General features: G+C 47.0%; 1 protein-coding gene across 5 annotated transcripts; it reads right to left on the bottom strand.

Annotated features, from left to right (window-relative positions):
* Positions 1-115: 115 nt before the first annotated feature.
* Positions 116-13926, bottom strand: efs (breast cancer anti-estrogen resistance protein 1). Of its 5 annotated transcripts, none has more exons than XM_090214565.1 (8): positions 13713-13926; positions 12744-13035; positions 10143-11567; positions 9219-9338; positions 7705-8697; positions 7454-7528; positions 2540-2797; positions 116-2199 (listed from the first exon to the last, which is right to left on the bottom strand). In XM_090214565.1, the coding sequence occupies exons 2-8, from the start codon at positions 12753-12755 to the stop codon at positions 2017-2019; spliced, it is 3066 nt and encodes a 1021-aa protein (XP_090070691.1). In that variant the 5' UTR covers positions 12756-13035; positions 13713-13926; the 3' UTR covers positions 116-2016. The 5 variants fall into 5 exon arrangements, with proteins under 5 accessions (XP_090070691.1, XP_021433557.3, XP_021433560.3 ...); XM_021577882.3 differs by having other exon boundaries at positions 12744-13120; positions 13713-13924; XM_021577885.3 differs by having other exon boundaries at positions 2540-2662; positions 12744-13120; positions 13713-13924.
* Between the last annotated feature and the right edge of the window lie 5390 nt (positions 13927-19316).

Raw genomic sequence — 19316 nt, 5'->3', positions numbered from 1 at the left:
ATGTCAGAAAAATATTGACAAAAAAAACATGTAACAACAAAGTGAACTTAAAACACCCTTTTAAAAATACATAGACATATTTTCATCAGAAATAATCCACAGCAAGACAGAACAATCATGTAATTGTACAAATGTATTTGTGCATTTTTGAGGGGAACATAGTCAGGCGTCATTGTAGTGTTCAACTTTCATGAAATGTAGACTGGATAGATCCATATGGCTTTTTTAGCCATGGAGCCAATACCAACAAATTCACTTTAGTGTAAAAACTTTCAAAAATATATTCTGGTACAAAAAAAAAGGCTAAAAAAAATATTATAGCTCAATCAAACTAACGGCTCTTCTCCACTTGTTCTTTTGAACCATTATTGTAGTAAAATGTAATTCACTGTGTGAAGTGAAAACATCCCTGTTAAATACGTGCATATAAGAAATAAAGCAACTTAAAGCCAAGCAGATCATGAAGCAAATACAAAATTATCAATAAATACAATTATTATTATTATGATGATTATTTTCTACTGTCAGGCCATGGATGTGGTGTGCGCTGTGCAGGCAGGCATTCTGTAGAAATACTGCTACCTTCCACTAGGAAGAGCACAAAGGCAAAACACGAGAGCTTGGTGAAAGTTCTTCATACTTTTTCTTGGCACTGATGCATCTTTGTTCATTTTATCCTCCTATCACCAACATGCCACTGCTGCATAGACTTTGAGACAGCAGTACCAGTGAGGGTGTGGGTGATAGCATTGAGTTTGAAGGGGCAATTAGTGCCTTTCAACAACACGAAAGCCTAGAAACCTGCTCCCCAGTCCCAAATGAACCACTATCTCTTACCCCCTTATGCACTTATTAGGATCTGAGAGGATTGGATAGGAGTAGCCCAAGAACGAATATGGCCAAACTAGTACCTAGAGCTGTGTGGGAAAGCCAGGGTGTGTGACGAAAGGTGAAATGCGTGTGGGAAATCAAGAGAAAAGGAGAAAGGGGGGACAAGCGAGTGAATGGAAAGCGAGACAGGTGGAGAGAAGTAAAAGTTTACATACAGGTTTTCCACTTGGTGGCCTAACTGTGGGAACAAACATGACCGACTAAGCGCTCTACTGCTCCACCATTATCCCTTTCACAAGAGTAGTACCCCCCCTCATGTTCTCTTTCAATCGTGCCATCTATCATATCTCAATCCTGTTTAAAAACACTCATATAATTAACTCATATATAAACACTCGTTTCACTCCCTGTCTTCCAGACTGCAAGGTAGGAAACTGCAGGGGGTAAAAGAGTGATCTGGTCCCAGATCTGATTTAGACATCTTTCAAACTCCTATAGTTTACATCCTATAGTACTTTTTTTTAAAGTGTTGTTTTATTACATTTGACTCTCAAATGCAACACCAAGCCCAGGCAGAAACACACAGTAAAGCTGCCACAGCGTTTACATACAGACCCACCAACTGCACCTTCATCAAGTTATCCCTGCTCTCCTCCATAGCACTAACAAACAGCAGAATGTGAGGCTCGATTTATATTTTTGGAGGGGGATGGATGGTTGCCTACAATAAATAAGGATGCAAAGATAAAAGAAAAGAAACAGTTATTTCAATGGAAGAGAAAATAATGGCAACCGAACAGAAATAGTCTGACTCCAATAATACAGTGGCCCACAAGGGACACTGAATGTCACGAACAGGGATCAAACAAAAACAATGTTCATCAATCAGGACACACAAGATGAAAAGTGTGCTTGGCACCAAAAGCACAGAAGTGACTAGGTATTAAAAGAACCAAAAGCCAACCAACACACACATACAAGAACACACACAAAATCTAACTGGGTGGGAATTTGAGCCACAGATCAGTTCTTCTTCTGGACTGAAATTCAATGTTTCAACCTCACTTAAAACGTCAAACTGTTCAATTGGAAAGATAACACATTGTAACAACAACTAAGGCATTTCAAAGTAGAGAGAAAATGTATTGTAAACACGTTATAAGAAGAGACGTTGAAGAAATAATGTCAAGATATTTCCGCGAGGCGCTGCAGCAGGCCGGAGAAGCCTGCGGCATGCTGGGACAGCTCGGCCACGCAGTTCACCATTTCCTGGGTGGCAGCGACTGATGGGTAGTTCTGGGCTGCCCCCTTCGTTGCCACAACGACAGCCTTCAGGGCCTGACACAGATGCCCACCTGAGGTTGTGACCTACGGAGAGAGAAATACAAAAATATATTGATTATGGATTCATCAAAGGACAATATGCATTTTAATCTAAACTAAAAGTCCATAATCTTGTCCCTAATGCCTTAAACCTTGACCTAAATCTCATATGAATTATGTTACAAGCTGTTCTTTATCTTTGTATGTCATTTCAAACCCTACATTTGGAATTAAATGCAACATCGTGTAAATTAGGCACCAAACTGAAGAAAAACTGAATGAAACGGGGAGGGACTACCTTAACTCGTTTTCATTTTCCAGTTTCAAAACATTTTGCTACAGTGTGCCCTAATGAAAACAACCCTGTCATGAAATGTGTGCTGACCTTTGCCCTGAGGTCAGGAGAGGTCAGGAGGCGGGAGAGCGTGTCCCCGATGAACACCAGCTTGTGTGCCGTCACGATCAAACTCTTCCCCCGGGAAACGAAGACGCGGGGAGGTTGGTTCCCCTGCACGGTGCGGAAGAGCACGTCAATGGAATCGGCCAGACAGGAGAGGTGGGACAGAGACTGGGAAGAATAGAAGGAGAGCAACTCTGAGTCCTCCAGAGAGAGGGAGACGGGCAGAGGAGGGGAGGGGCTCAACTGGATGGAGAGAAAGAGAAAGACAGACAAGAGAGAGTGAGATAGAGCCATCATTGTAAGGGTAAAGAATGAACATTGTCACTCATGGAACTGCCATTTATTGTGTCATGGGCCCCAATTGTCAATTATGTCAAATTCTTAGAATCACAGATGACCTCTTGTTGTGTGCCTATGACATGTGGATGCAACCTAAGCCTAGAGATTTAGTGAGCATAAAAATGGCTGAAGGAGAGAAACGGTGAGATTTAGGGAGAGATACTGTTAAGGTAAACAAGTTGAGTTGATCCAGGCAGGTTGAAACTGGATAAAGGGGCAGAGAGAGACCAGGTTTACTGTCAAAGTAACCTACAGTTAGGTAGATCAATGTTGACTCACTGGACTGAAGGACAGTCCAGTGACTGAGCGCATGCGTGGTCGTGCGCACCTCCTCCAGGTCTGCCGCACAGAAGAAATGCTAGGCTGAGCAGAGATTGAACTTCACTGAATTCGCCCCATTAGTTGGAATTATATAGATCAACGTTTTTTCTGTGATCGAATCAACATTAATTCAGCCACTTTTCAATGCAACAAACCAAAACAAATCTAACTTTGCAAAATTTAGTCTGATTTTGTTGAAGGCAGAGCCAGAGCTCAACAGAGTAGAATTCTATTGGCGGGGGTAGCCAAGAAGAAACATGGCTTACTCAGGATACTTTATCAGAGTTGGTACAGCCACCCGGTTTCGTCACGCATCGCGCCAACAGAAACAAACATCTCTCTGGTAAGAAGAAGCGCGGGGGTGTATATGCCTTATGATTAACGAGTCGTGGTGTGATCATAACAACATACAGGAACTCAAGTCCTTTCGTTCACCTGACCTAGAATTCCTTACAATCAAATGCCGACCGCATTAAGTACCAGGAGAATTCTCTTCGATTATAATCACAGCCGTGTATATTCCCCCCAAGCAGACACCTCGACGGCCCCGAAATAACTTCATTTGACTCTACATAAACTGGAAACCACATATCCTGCGGCTGCATTTATTGTAGCTGGGGATTTTAACAAAGCTAATCTGAAAACAAGGTTCCCTAAAATTTTATTAGCATATATCGAATGCACGACCCGGGCTGGCAGCATTCTGGATCATTGCTACAAACTTTCGCAAAGTATTCAAAGCCCTCCCTCACCCTCCCTTCGGCAAATCTGACCACGACTCAATTTTGTTGCTCCAAGCCTATAGACCGAAACTAAAACAGGAAACACCTGTGCTCAGGTCTGTTCAACGTTGGTCCGACCAATCTGATTCAAAGCTTCAAGATTATTACGATCACGTGGACTGGGATATGTTCCGGATAGCCTCAGACAACAACATTGATGTATACGCGGATTCGGTGAGCGAGTTTATTAGCAAGTGCATCTGTGAGGTTGTACCCACTGTGACTATTAAAAATCCACCACTTATTGTGTATAGGAGAGGTCGCAATTTACGCGATAAATTGTTTCATGCCAACTGCCAGCCACAAAAGAAAATCAGCCAGGCTCTTTTACGAACTTTACCAAATGGTAGCTATAAATGCAGAAGATGCGCACAGTGCAACAATATGATGAAGTGTGAATATTTCTGCCACCCACACACAGGAAAACGGTTCCAAATATATTACATTATTATGTGTTCCACCACCCATGTTATTTACATTATTAAATGTCCATGTGGGCTCTGCTATGTCGGTAAAACCTCTCGTTCTCTCAAACAGAGAATTAGTGAACACAAAGGTTCAATCAGGAGAAACGACAGGGATTATCCAGTCGCAGTACATTTCGATGACCTGAAGCATGACATTTTCACCTTTAGATTTTGTGGCATTGAGAAAGTTAAGATATCAGACAGGGGTGGTGATATCAATAATACTCTAAGTAAAAGAGAAGGTTTTGGGATTTTCACCCTCCAGACATTATTTCCTAAAGGACTTAATGATGTAATGCCTATGTTTGTTATGTTGTGAATTTGAACATGAATTATGTGCCTATTTAAGATTATGTACCCAATGACTAATAAAAACTTGCTATGTCCTCATTGAGATTTTACAGACGTGTTTAATACGTCTTATATATACACACTTTTGTAATATTTATGAAATGCATATTAATATTTGGTAGCACTTATTTGTTTTTCCTTTGCCTCCAAACCCAGTCGATGTGTGGAACGGATGTGGGTGGGGCTAGGTCTACATAAGGGTGCAAATATAAAAAAAAATCACAAAAGCTGACGAAGGCCGTGAGGCCGATACGTAAGCTTATTAAATATCAGTGATACTATCAAGAGCAGTGTGCGGTTTCCTGTTCAATTGTTGCCATGCACCTGCAAAGTAGATTGCTCAAGTGTGCGAGTGCCTTTTGAATTTTGTACCCACTGTGACTATTAAAACCTTCCCCAACCAGAAACCGTGGATTGAGGGCAGCATTCGCACAAAACTGAAAGCGCGAACCACTGCTTTTAATCATGGCAAGGTGACTGGAAACATGACCGAATACAGACAGTGTAGCTACTCCCTCCGCAAGGCAATAAAACAAGCTAAGCGTCAGTATAGAGACAAAGTAGAGTCACAATGCAATGGCTCAGACACAAGACGTATATGGCAGGGTCTACAGTCAATCACGGATTACAAAAAGAAAACCAGCCCCATCGCGGACACTGACATCTTGCTCCCAGAGAAACTAAACCACTTCTTTGCTCGCTTTGAGGACAATACAGTGCCACTGACACGGCCCGCTACCAAAACCTGCGGGCTCTCTTTCACCGCAGCCAACGTGAGTAAAACATTTAAACGTGTTAACCATCGCAAGGCTGCCAGCCTAGACGGCATCCCTAGCCGCGGTCCCCTGCGCATGCGCAGACCAGCTGGCTGGTGTGTTTACGGACATATTCAATCAATCCCTATCCCAGTCTGCTGTATGCCAGTCTGCTGCAACTGGGTCCTAGACTTTCTGACGGGCCGCCCCCAGGTGATGAGGGTAGGAAACAACATCTCCACACTGGGGCCCCACAAGGGTGCATTCTCAGCCCTCTCCTGTACTCTCTGTTCACCCATGACTGCGTGGCCATGCATGCCTCCAACTCAATCATCAAGTTTGCAGACGACACTACAGTGGTAGGCTTGATTACCAACAATGACGAGACAGCCTACAGGGAGGAGGAGAGGGCCCTCGGAGTGTGGTGTCAGGTAAACAACCTCACACTCAACATCAACAAAACAAAGGAGATGATCGTGGACTTCAGGAAACAGCAGAGGGAGCACCCCCCCTATCCACATCGACGGGACAGTAGTGGAGAAGGTGGAAAGTTAAGTTCCTCGGCGTACACATCACGGACAAACTGAAATGGTCCACCCACACAGACAGCGTGGTGAAGAAGGCGCTGCAGCGCCTCTTCAACCTCAGGAGGCTGAAGAAATGTGGCTTGTCACCAAAAACACACAAACTTTTACAGATGCACAATCGAGAGTATTCTGTCGGGCTGTGTCACCGCCTGGTATGGCAACTGTTCCGCCCACAACAGCAATGCGCTCCAGAGGGTAGTGCGGTCTGCACAACGCATAAACCGGGGGCAAACTACCTGCCCTTCAGGACACCTACACCCCCCGATGTCACAGGAAGGCCAAAAAGATCATCAAGGACAACAACCACCCGAGCCACTGCCTGTTCACCCCGCTATCATCCTGAAGGCGAGGTCAGTACAAGTGCATCAAAGCTGGGACCGAGAGACTGAAAAGCAGCTTCTATCTCAAGGCCATCAGACTGTTAAACAGCCACCACTAACATAGAGTGGCTGCTGCCAACATACTGACTCAAATCTCTAGCCACTTTAATAATAAAGAATTTGGATGTAATAAATGTATCACTCGTCACTTTAAACATATGAGATGAGTCATGTAGGGTATACTGTACTCTACACCATCTACTGCATCTTGCCTATGCCGCACGGCCATCACTCATGCATATATTTAGATGTACATATTCTTATTCATTCTTTTACACTTGTGTGTATAAGGTAGTCGTTGTGAAATTGTTAGAATACTTGTTATTACTGCACGGTCGGAACTAGAAGCACAAGCATTTCGCTACACTTGCATTAACATCTGCTAACCATGTGCATGTGACCAATCAAATTTGATTTGAAGAGCGGTCTTTGAATCACCGGCGAGTGAATACGCTTTTCAGATCAGAGCGCAGTATACACATTTGTTGACATTCTTTGCTAGTTAGCAAGTTATTTGCCTAGTTACAAATAAGTATAGGTCAGCGTTGGGGAGTTACTGCCTCCTACAAGAGCACAAAACGTATAGGCTACATTTCAAAAAGCCAGTCAGGTAAAAAAAAGCGTGTGTTAAATAAAAGGGGCAGTGCTTTTCAACCCAGGCTTGAATATGCAAATAAGCCAATAGACAGAGGGGTAGTCTACATTGTCTAATTCTCTGTATGGTAATAATTTATTTTATAAAGTGGTTTCTTGCATCATACAACACAATGCAATTCTTACGTGTACGTGGTGTGAAAATTCAAGTTGTGTGGTGATGGGTGTTAAAATGGAGTGTGTGTGTGAGAGAATGAGATTGTGTGAGCGTTTGTGTGACAATTGGACAGTACGTGTGGTGTGAGAATGATTGTGTGTTTTACCCTAGGCTCTGTGGTGTGAAGGGTCTGGTTTGACCTATTCTCTGTTAGGGCATCTGAGGGAGGCTCTGGCTTTCCCTGGGGAGGAAAAGAGACAGATACATCACTTTTACACATACAGCTATGGGCCCAGACATCAGATACTGTCTATTAAAACTGGATCCAGCAAGCGCACTTATTAAATAAAGGTGTCTGCTTAATGAGTAAAACGCAATGGAAAATGCAGACAGGTGCCAGCAAGACTGAAGACTGACCTGCAGTTTCACGTATCCCACACTGTCTCCAAGAGGAAGTGGTGCCGGGGCGGGTGTCAGACCTATTCCTGCGTACTCGTTCCCCATCCCCTCCTCTCCGTCGCTCTGCCCCACAGTGATGGACATGGTCACAGTGGAGGGTTGTGCGGGGGGCCGAGGGAACGCCGGCTGGGGGGTGGGGGGTAAGGGTCTCTCCTGGATCCAGCTACCCTTGCGTGGTCCCATACTGCTCCCTACTGGTTTCACCTCAGCTACGGGCAGGGCGGGTAGGGGTCTTCGGGAGAGGGAGTCCTGGGAAGGAAGGCGGGGCCGCCCCTGGGTCTGAAATAGGATGGTGGAGTCCTCCAGCGCTCGTTGGACCATAGAGAGAAGAGTATCTGACGGAGGGGCGTGGCCACCGGCAGACAAAGCAGGAAGTAGGTCTGAGAGACGGGCCCAAGCCTGTTGGAGAGGGGGAGGGACCTCGTCGGGTTGACTCGTCTTCCAGACGGACAGGATCTCAGCCAGTGAGGTTGCCAGATCCCTCGAGGAGACAGGGGCACACGAGGCAGAGCTAAGCACCGATTGGACAAGGCCTGAAAGCGAGTTCCTCCATTGGACATCACCAGACCCATTACTGGATACAGATAGCCGACGTGTGGAAGACGAAGACGACGTTGACATCGTCGAAGAGGGCAAGACGTCAAGGGTGAGAGCGGGCATGTCATAGACGCCACAGTCCGGCTCGGTGGTGGACCCCGGGTCACTGCCCTCGCCTAGCCCAAGCGGAGCCCTCTTCCCTGAGCCGGGGACAGAGTAGACCTGGCCGCTCTCCGTCCCCTCTAGGTGGGCGATGGTGGACATGTCCCCCAGGCCCAGGGGTAGGCCAGGAAGGGTTGGAAGGCTGTAAACATCCTCCTCCGATTCATCAGTAATAACAGCCGTTGGGACGTTGACAGTCTGCTGCTGGGGCTCTGACGATGTGCTAAGTATTATGGTGGGAATATCATAGACCTGAGAGACGGAAGGAGAGAGAGAAAAAGCTCTACCATTACTGTCATTGTTCTTGAAGCCTTTCGAAATCAGTCATTCTAAGGTCATTGGTCATCAGTACTGTTTGTTATAGATGTATATTCTAGGGTGGAGAAAAGAGGAGGAGATTGTATAGCCTGGCTTATACATTCCCACTGCAGTATAAACAGTTGGGTGTGACAGGGAGAAAATAGCAGCAGCACTATTCAGACCGGACAGACTGGATTGCAGCAGACAGAGAAACAGGTGTGACAGAGAGAGCGGGGCTGTGGGAGGAAGGAACAGGTGGAGGAAAGTTGAGAGCTGAGAGAGAAAGAGGGGGTTGGGAAGAGAGAGAGGGGTGGGGAGGAGTGAGGCGGAAAGGGAGAAGCCGAGGGAGGGAAAGTTGAGAGCTTGGGGGGGGGGGGAGAGGGACAAATAAATAGAGGGGTCGAGAGAGAAATACAGAGTGAGAGAGAGGAGACCGGTGGTCTCTGTACTGTAGAGGATGGATTCTGACTGACCTCTGACTCTAGGTCAGTGTGTGGGGGAAGGGAGCGGGGTGTGTTGTAGATGCTGTCATCGTCACACAGCGCTGCTGGGGCTGGCCGCTGCCACCTACTCATGGGAGGAGTATCATACACCTAGGAGACCAGGCAGACCACAAGACCGCATGTTATAAGACTGTGACCTTGTGCTTATAACAAGCGTATAACAATGTCAGACATGTAGTTCACATAAGCTAGGTTTCCATCCAATTGGCCACAAAGAAAATATGTGCATTTTCCCTCACAAAACGTACTTTCCCGCTTCAGGTTTCACGTACCGCATAAAAATCAAATGTTCAATGTGTTTCCATCGCATTTTCAACTACATGATGACATTATTATGGATAAGAGAGACAATATTTATATTTGTCATACAGCAGTCAAGCATTGATCATCATGTCACATCGATATTTATTGGAAATGAGGATCAAGGTCCTCACCGTGCACATTCACAGCCCTGTGAAGTTCATCACTTATTTCATGTGTAGCCCAATAAACTGCATGGTTTCCCGAGTCGTAGTGGGAGGACCACACACCATGTCATCGTCATTCCAATATTACTTCGATATGATGGTTGTTATATCAATATTTTGCACATAAATAAAAGGAGTTTCCACGGCATGTGGCGGCATTTATCAAGTTAATACCGAAACGTCCTGTTTCCATCACAGCTGTCGTGATTTTTTTCTCTTAAACGGTATGACTTTACTTGCACTAAAACTGTGGATGGAAACGTGGTTAGTGGTTAACTAGGATTGGCGTTTTCCCTGACTTGACAGGGAAAAACTCTGGGCCTAATCATGACAAGAGACTGTGGAGAGAAAGAGATGGAATAAGAGGGGCAGGAAAGAAAGAGAGCAGGGACATTGAACTTGGAAAGGTCTTCCCTTTCTCTATTACCTGTTCATCGAGGCTGTCGTCATCAGGATCTGCACACTCTCCTTCCTCGCCTTTCTTATTCTGCCCATTCAACGCCATCCTTCCATCTTTACTCTCTTGGTACTGGGGTACAGGAGTCGACTGGGGGGTGGAGAGGGCAGGCTGAGAGGTGGATACAGGGATTACGGACTGGGGCAAGTCTTTTCTGGTTACCCCCCTCACTGGAGGGGCTGGAGGAGGGGGCTTACGAGCAAAGTTTGGGGATCCAGGCACCCGGCCATGTCCCTGTCCTGTTCTGGCCAGCAAGGGGGAACCCCTGAGGGGGGCAGCAGGAGCTAGCTTCCCCCTGGTGATGGGAGGGGTGGAGGGCACTCCACCCTGACCACCAGGGGTCCCTGGGGTTTTGGGGGTCACCCCTTTCAGCTGAGGTTTGGGGGATCCCTGTGCGAGGACGGGTGGAGTCCTGAGAATCCCTGCTCCCACAGGGGTGGGGGTCTGGTACATCATCCGAGGGGTGTCCTGTGCCAGTTTGGATTGAGGGGTGAGGGGCTTAAGGGGGGCTCCCCCGCCTCCGTTTATCTGTGAAAGGGTGAAGCTCTGAGCCTCCAGGACCCTAGTAGTGATGGGAGTAACCTGGGTCGACACAGTCCCCCCGACTAACCCTCCTGTGGGGGTCTGGTAGACCTCCTTGCTGGGCAGGACCATCCCTCTGGGGACCAGGTAACAGCCGTCAGAGTGGCCTACCGCCGCTACAGTCTCCCTGGGGACCAGGTAAGTGTTGTCCTCTGGCCCCTCTGGAGCTAGACCCACCGCCCGAGGAATCCCGCCGGGGGCCAGGTAGACATTCTCTGGTCCAGGGTCTCCAGCCAGACCCCTGTGGTGCTGGGGCCCGAGAGCTGTGGGGGTGGAGGGGGTCTGGTAGAGGCTCCCAGCGGAGTCTGTGCCTCTGGACCGGAGAGATGGCGAGCGGGGGCGGCCCGTCACCCCAACGTCCCAATCGGGACAGGGGCGTGTGCCGGAGCTGGAGCGGGAGCGGGGTCGACCCCCTACCTCGGACTGCCGGAGGACCCTTGGTCTAGAGGCGACAGGCACCGCCCCTGGGCTCTGGTACAGGGCCTCCCCCAGGCTAGGTGGGGTGCGGTAGACCCCATCCACATCCTCCGTGGAGACTGCCGTGCGGGCCAGGGGTACTGGGGAGAGGTACACAGAGTCCTCGCTGGGGGCGCGGCTGGGGGGTCTGGAGTCGACCCCTGGGGCGGGGGCGGTGTGGAGGAGGCGGAGGCGGTTGGCGGGGGCGATGCCCTGGCGCCCGTGGAGGGAGCAGAGCCACCAGCCAGGACCCCCTCCCTGCTCCTGTTCTAGAACCATCAGGATGTCTCCCTTCCGGAAGGCCAGCTCCTCAGGGCTCTCTGCTGCATTGTCAAACAGGGCCTTCGCCAGCACCGTCTGAGGAGAGCGAAAAAGATATAACCAAAAAATAATCACTTATTACACAAGAATTACTCAGAAATAAAGGGAGATTCACAAACAATAATCACTATCCTAGTTAACACGTGGTCTGGAAAAAGTCTGGGCCCTATTCATAGGGGTACATACACACTGAAGATAGAAATGCATGCAGAGACAGAGAAATGCATGCAGAGACAGAGAGATGGCCTGACTTCACACTGGGAAGCACACATCTACATACTGACTGGACATAGACAAATGCATTGACTTGATGCCAAGAAAGAGAATGAGAATAGCTATTTGTATAACAGTCTCAGTGAAAAGAAGAGAAAGATGGGGTGGGAGAAGCAAAACAAAACGAGTGGTGTGAGAGAGAGAGACTCATTCAGAGCACAGTCACATAATGAATAAATACATACTGATATAAGTGCTGAATCACTGCATATTCAGTCACTGCACACATTACTTACTTATAGGGGGAATAGAAAAGAGACAGTGAGAGGAGGGAGGTCAATTATTTAAAAGACAAGAGGAGTAAATGGTAATGAGAAAAGGAAGGGAGGGAGGGAGGTAGGCAACATCTGTCTCTAGTTTGGGGTTTAATTGCCATCCCCTATCATGTTCTCCTTTTCAAAGCCCTAACCCCCTGGGGATTGGCTATAGAGACACAAGCTGAGCCCCGGGCCATGTTCAGTCTCAAGGAAACGTTTTCAAACAAAGTGAAACAGTGTCTGATTGTCCGATTAGATTTTTTTTTAGGTTGCAAAACACATTGCTACGGTTCGCACACCGCCAAATGAATAAGAGCTATACTCAAACACCAGCTCAAGTGGATGGACGCCAGGACAATGTTCAATTACTTAAAAACGCATCCTTCATTCATTCCCTTCCCTGATTTATGTAATCACTGATTTGACAGTATTTGATGGGAAAAACGAAAGGTTCACTTCAGCCAAATGTCCTTAAACATGCCCGATCCAGTTACGTCATGATGATTCTCCCAAAGAAAAAAGGATCATGCATTTTTTAAAGTATTCAAACAGTACTCTGGATTGAAACAGCAGTATAGTGCCATGTCACCAGTTGGGCGCCTTTCCATCTGTGCCCGCTTTAATCACCATCTCTCATACAAAAGTGCACGCACACACACACACACACACAATTTCTACTCACTGAGAGGGACATGTTTGCTCTTCCTCAGACAGTGCTCCTGTCAGTATGTTGGGTCAAACAGACTCACAAGCAGACATGGTCCTCCATCTATATCCAAGAGGTGAACTGGTGACTGCTGCAGAGTCCAAACACAGGATCCAAGTTGTGTTCGAGGGCAACACCACCAGCCTCCTTCAAGGCTGCAAAGGTTGAGAGATGTCCAGCTTTCTTCGCTCGCCAAATCCCAATGGGTTCTTCTGTGTTGAGGGCATGATTGAACTGCTCCTTCTTGGCTCAGTGTTGTTGACAGTAACTGTCAAGAAAATTAGAAAAGCCAGTTGGGCTGGATCGTGATGTCATCTTTAGATCACACTCCTGATAACCACTGAAGAAGAATCCTAGTCAGGGGAATATGATGATCAGCTATTGATGTTTTGTAACTTTGTAAACAATATTTGATGTCAATGTCTACCACTGATCTATAACCAATTCATAACTTCAGTGGTATTCTTACCGTATCCAATATTGTGGTCACACATCCTAGCTCTAATTTTGATACCTGTACTATAATATCGTGGAGATGAGTAAACTTAATTTACGACATAAAGTAATCTACTCAGCGGTTGTATCAGTGCCAGACATTGGGATCACCCAGTAAAAAGCATAGACCATGGTATAGATATGACGTATTATTTCTTAACTAACGTAAACTAGCCCCCTAAAGTTAGCAAGCATCTTACCCCCTCGCTGATCAAATGAAAATACACCGCAAAAATAATGCATTTCCAAGATTTTGCTAGCAAACAATTTCACCAACATTATCCACGTATGTAAAATCGATGGAGGCTAGCTAGCTTGCTACAGTAACGTTAGCTGCTAGCTACAGTAGCTGGCAAAACAAAAGGGGGCATGAAATCCATTCGCAGCGAGCAAACTTCAGCCAGGCATCAAATTACACTCACTTATTGTTTCGTTAGCTAGCGTACCTACCCTTAATGCTCCAGAAAATAAAGATATCGAGCATTCCCTTATTTCAGCAGAGGGAATTCGTGGCCAACGAGATTTTTCTTTTCTCTCTCCCTCCTGAGAAGGACTACGTAATTGGATACGATCAATAATGTACACAAAACCTTGATTGTAAAATGGCCATTGAGAGGCTTTGAAAAACCCAGTCGGCCATATTGTCACTTCCCATTCGGGGCAGTCCTCCATAGGAATGAATGGAATTCCACAATATTTCAGTGAAATGTTTCAAGAAAAAAAATGACATGTATTTAAGTATTTTTGTCTTTGTAGTGGGGGCAGTAACATTAGTACTCTCTAAAAAAAAAATTAAAATATATTTTTCATTGTTTTATTTGTATGTTTAGCTAACATAATGCAATATAAAAGTATGCATTCAGGTTTCTGTAATAGAATAAACGTGTCATAAACCAATGTAGACATTAATAAGTGCATTTATATTTATTTTTTTAAATGGAGGATTACCAAGATGACTGCACGGTGGATTCAATACAGCGCCCCCTGTCAGACATCCAGGGTTTATACACATCATTCAATACAACTCTCTTGCGGTAAACGCGCAAGAATTTTGAGGATAGCGAAACCGAAGTTTATAGCTCCACCTTTAGCATTTTATTCTGGAGACTCTGGGGGTAATGTACGTGCCCCCAGAGTTGAGTATGTGCGGTGTTGACCAGGCAAAGAGAGATGTGGTAACCAACTAAGTAGTTTGCATGCAAGCAGATGGCAAAGCAAGAAGTTGCTATGCTGTTTGCTTTGCGCCTGAGTGCGTGTACATACATAGTAGTACATACATAGTATCTTCATGACAAAGACAGTAGAGAAAGCGAGACACTCCACTCCCTATTTTTTTTCTCGGATTGGGCAGGGTCACTGGTCTACCTATTCCCCCGCCCCGCAGAGCGGGTGCCCCAGAAGGGAGACATCGCTTGCAAAAAAATATTTATGGTTGGGGCGGGTGGGGAGATCATTACATTTGTAATGTCTTTATTCTTTTGGAACTTTTGTGAGTGTAATGTTTACTGTTAATTTGTATTGTTTATTTCACTTTTGTTTATTATCTAGTTCACTTGCTTTGGCAATGTTAACATATGTTTCCCATTCCAATAAAGCCCTGAAATTGAAATTGAATTGAGTGGGGAGGGGACAATAAGTAAACCAGAGCCATTGGTCTCACGCGGTAAAGCATGCTCACACGAGACAGGGAACGCCCACTTACACAGACCATTTCTTCAAACATAGTGGCTGCAGTTCCGGATTTTCTAGAACCAGGTTTACTGTTGCAAAAATACTGAGATTTCTGTGCGTGCAGGATCCACTAGCCTACATCCATTCAAGCTGCTGTTCAGTCACTATGTGACTCTACTGCCACCTGTACACAAAACAGTTAAAACAAACTTAGTTTGTCTGTTGTAACAATAGGTTATTGCAAACATAAACAGGAACAACACAAAAAAGGTTGTCTAGCAATTTCATGTAATTTTTTCAGAAGGGGAGCCATTTAGGCAAGCTATATGTAGCAATCACAGCATATTAAAAGCAAGACACAGACAGGCAGTCAACAGCAGGGGCATCATGCTCATATGAGGCACAGGTGCCCGTACCCCCTCAGATTTGCCCTGTTTAGCCCAGATAGGTTCCCAACCTCATAACTAACTACCAAGATGCCATTTCAGGCTATCAATCAAGTTAGAGCAGCTAGCTTGCCTACCTATCTTAGCTGACATGCCTGCTGGCAAGGTTGGTAGACTTTGGAAAAGCAAGCAACCAAAATGTAAACCTATTGTAGTTGGAACCTGTTATAGACCACCAGACAAGTACAAGTTTTATGAATGGTTGAAGACTTGTTCCAACTGTACAGACTTTGGTAAATCAGAGGTTATTGTTACTGGTGATTTTAATACAGATATGCTCTAATAGGACCATGCTACTTTTAAAGATCTTAAGAATTTTTGTAATCTGTTTGCTTTTTACCAGTTGATTAATGAGCCCACCAGGGTCTGTCCTTCGACCCAAACCATCATTAACCTTGTGTTGGTGTCGGATAGATCAAGGATATCAAATAGTAGTAGGGTTGTAAACTATGGGCTCAGTGGTCAGTCCATCCTTTTCTGTAGTAGGAAGGTTCAGAAAACAGTTTTTAATTGTCATAACTTAATAAAAATTAGGGCTATGAAGAATTATGGTGCAGATATTTTTGTTCATTGTTTGAGCAAATTGGACTGGTCTGCTGTATTGAAATGCAATGAGGAGGAGAATGCCTGGGGCCATTTTAAATCATTGTTTTTACATGCTGTAGATAAGCAGGCTACAGTGAAAAAAAATAATAATATGTAGAGGTTAGAATTAAGCAAAGAACTGAACCATGGATAATTTACAACATTTTAAAGGCAATTAAGCATATGCAGATGCAGGAATGCGTAATATGGGTTTTTATTTCACCCAAATTACTGTGTGCACGGGGACGAAGTCCAATCAAACACGTAACAAAAACACAGGGTTGAAACCCAAAGAAAAGAGCGTGGAGTACCTTGAATAAATAACACACGCGCATGATGATTATAGGGGACAGGTGTGCGTGATGAAAGTTCCGGAGGGATTCGTGACAGTACCCCCCCCCCCCCCCTGCACTAGCAGCGCAATGACACGTGCCTCGAGGACGATCACAGGAACGGAAGTGGTTAAAACAAGGCCTCATACCTTTTAAAGGGTTAATAAATTGTGGTATGATAAACTGTAAATACCTCTCTGTGTGTGTTAACACCTGTTTTGAGTGTTGTGCCCTCCAGACACTATCAGAAGGCGGAAACCGCCTATGCTCAGAAGGAGTCTGAGCCCCAAGGTGGCTATCTGAGGTTCTGAGAATACGACTGGTTTTCTGAGAACACAAGGCTGCAGCAGGCCTGATGAAAACAGCCACCTGTCAGAAGATGCTTAGACTCCTTCACATTGTTATGAACCTATATGTCACGTTCTGACCATCGTTCTTGTGTGTTTTCCTTGTTTTAGTGTTGGTCAGGAAGTGAGCTGGGTGGGCATTCTATGTTGTGTGTCTGGTTTGTCTATTTCTATGTTTGGCCTGATATGGTTCTCAATCAGAGGCAGGTGTTAGTCATTGTCTCTGATTGGGAACCATATTTAGGTAGCCTGTTTTGTGTTGGGTTTTTGTGGGTGATTGTTCCTGTCTTTGTGTTTGTGGCACCAGATAGGACTGTTTCGTTTTTTTTTCACGTTTCTTGTTTCGTAGATTGTTGTATTTTCATCTTTATTAAAGAAAACCGTTACAGAATCACCCACCAACCAAGGACCAAGTGGCATGGTAAACAGAGGCAGCAGCAGGAGAAGCGACAGGTGCAGCAGGAGCAACAGCAGCAAAAGCAGCAGCAGGAGAAGCAACAGAGGCAGCAGCAGCAGCAGTGGGAGAGGCTGCACTATTTGGAGAAATGGACTTGGGAGGAGATCCTTGACGGGAAAGGACCCTGGGCAGAGCCAGGGGAATATTGTCGCCCCAAAGCCGAGCTGGAGGCAGTGAAAGCAGAGAGGCGGCATTATGAGGAGCTAGCACGGCAGAGCGGCTGGAAGCTCGAGAGGCAGCACCAAAAATGTCTTGGGGGGGGGGGGCACAGGGAGAGTGTGGCAGAGTCAGGAGCCAGACCTGAGCCAACTCCCCCTGTTTACTGTAAGGAGCCATGGATGTTATCGGAGCTATTGGCGAAGCTGAGGGCTGAGTCTGAGAGGGTCGAGGCGTTATTGGACAGAATGGAGGAGAGTGAACGGATGGGAGAGGAGGAGACACTCGAGGAGGTGTTAATAGAATTGGGGGAGTGTGAAGAGAGAGAGCAGTTGATTTGGCGTAGTATGCAAGGCATTCACCCTGAGGTGTGTGTCCCCAGCCCGGTACCACCAGTGCCGGCACCCCGCACCAGGCTGTCTCTCCGTCCCATCAACACAGGTGCTCCCGCCTGTCCAGCGCTACCAGAGTTTCCGCCCCTCAGTCCAGAGGCGCCACAGCCCCTCAGTCCAGAGGCGCCAGAGCCCCTCAGTCCAGAGGCGCCAGAGGCGCCAGAGCTTCTCTGTCCAGCGCTGCCAGAGCCTTCCTCCTCTCCAGCGCCGCCGGAGTCTCCCGCCTGTCCGCCGCCGCCGGAGTCTCCCGCCTGTCCGCCGCCGCCGGAGTCTCCCGCCTGTCCGGCGCTGCCGGAGTCTGAGGTGCCAGAGCCCCTCAGCCCAGAGTTGCCAGAGCTTCCCGTCTGCCCAGCGCCATCAGAGTCGCCAGTCTGCCCAGCGCCGCCTGAGCCACCCGTCAGCCCAGCGCCGCCAATGCCGCCAGTCTGCCCAGCGCCGCCAGTGCCGCCAGTCTGCAAGGAGCCGCCAGTCTGCAAGGGGCCGCCAGTGCCGCCAGTCTGCAAGGGGCCGCCAGTGCCGCCAGTCTGCCAGGAGCCGCCAGTGCCGCCAGTCAGCCAGGAGCCGCCAGTCAGCCAGGAGCCGCCAGTCAGCCAGGAGCCGCCAATGCCGCCAGTCAGCCAGGATCTGCCAGAACCGCCAGTCAGCCAGGATCTGCCAGAACCGCCAGTCAGCCAGGATCTGCCAGAACCACCAGCCAGCCAGGATCTGCCAGATCCATCAACCTGCCTGAGCTTCCCCTCAGTCCCGAGCTTCCCCTCAGTCCCGAGCTTCCCCTCAGTCCCGAGCTGCCCCTCAGTCCCGAGCTGCCCCTCAGTCCCGAGCTGCCCCTCAGTCCAGTGGGGCCCGTTGTTAGGGTTCCTAGGCCAAGGTTAGCGGCGAGGGTCGCCACTCAAGGGACGCTAAGAAGGTGGATTAAGACAATTATGGAGTGGGGTCCACGTCCAGCGCCAGAGCCGCCACTGCGGACAGATGCCCACCCAGACCCTCCCCTATAGGTTTAGGTTGTGCGGTCAGAGTCCGCACCTTGGGGGGGGTTACTGTCACGTTCTGACCATCGTTCTTGTGTGTTTTCCTTGTTTTAGTGTTGGTCAGGACGTGAGCTGGGTGGGCATTCTATGTTGTGTGTCTGGTTTGTATATTTCTATGTTTGGCCTGATATGGTTCTCAATCAGAGGCAGGTGTTAGTCATTGTCTCTGATTGGGAACCATATTTAGGTAGCCTGTTTTATGTTGGGTTTTGTGGGTGATTGTTCCTGTCTTTGTGTTTGTGGCACCAGATAGGACTGTTTCGGTTTCTTCACGTTTCTTGTTTTGTAGATTGTTGTATTTTCATCTTTATTAAAGATGGTCAAAAATAACCACGCTGCATTTTGGTCCGCCTCTCTTTCACCAGAAGAAAACCGTTACACTATACCTGTGATGAAAGGTCAAGTTTCGGTCAAACCCACTTCCGAGCTTTTAATTGCTGACAGGATGATTGTTGCTGTCAGGGGGAGGTTAGAATTATTAAAATGTTGTTGCCAGGGAAAGTCATGCAAGGAGGACTGGGGATATACTGTACTATCATTTGCTGTACTATGTACCAACTTCTGCCTACAAATTGTATTACTAAAGGAGAATTGTAATACTTAAACAGAGAGTCTGTGTTTCCTTTCTACTACCAATATA

The sequence above is a fragment of the Oncorhynchus mykiss genome, chromosome 21 (assembly GCF_057628025.1).
Source record: "Oncorhynchus mykiss isolate SJ-2025 chromosome 21, ASM5762802v1, whole genome shotgun sequence".
Taxonomy (NCBI): Eukaryota; Metazoa; Chordata; class Actinopteri; order Salmoniformes; family Salmonidae; genus Oncorhynchus; species Oncorhynchus mykiss.
This window is presented reverse-complemented; position numbering and strand designations above follow the sequence as displayed.

What these genes read in the sequence shown, in the direction of transcription:
- efs (XM_090214565.1), bottom strand. An exon ending in ACGACAGCCTCGATGAACAG is followed by an intron (nt 9,339 to 10,142) that starts GTAATAGAGAAA and finishes CTGGTCTCCTAG; the next exon opens with GTGTATGATACTCCTCCCAT. An exon ending in ACACTGACCTAGAGTCAGAG is followed by an intron (nt 8,698 to 9,218) that starts GTCAGTCAGAAT and finishes TCCGTCTCTCAG; the next exon opens with GTCTATGATATTCCCACCAT.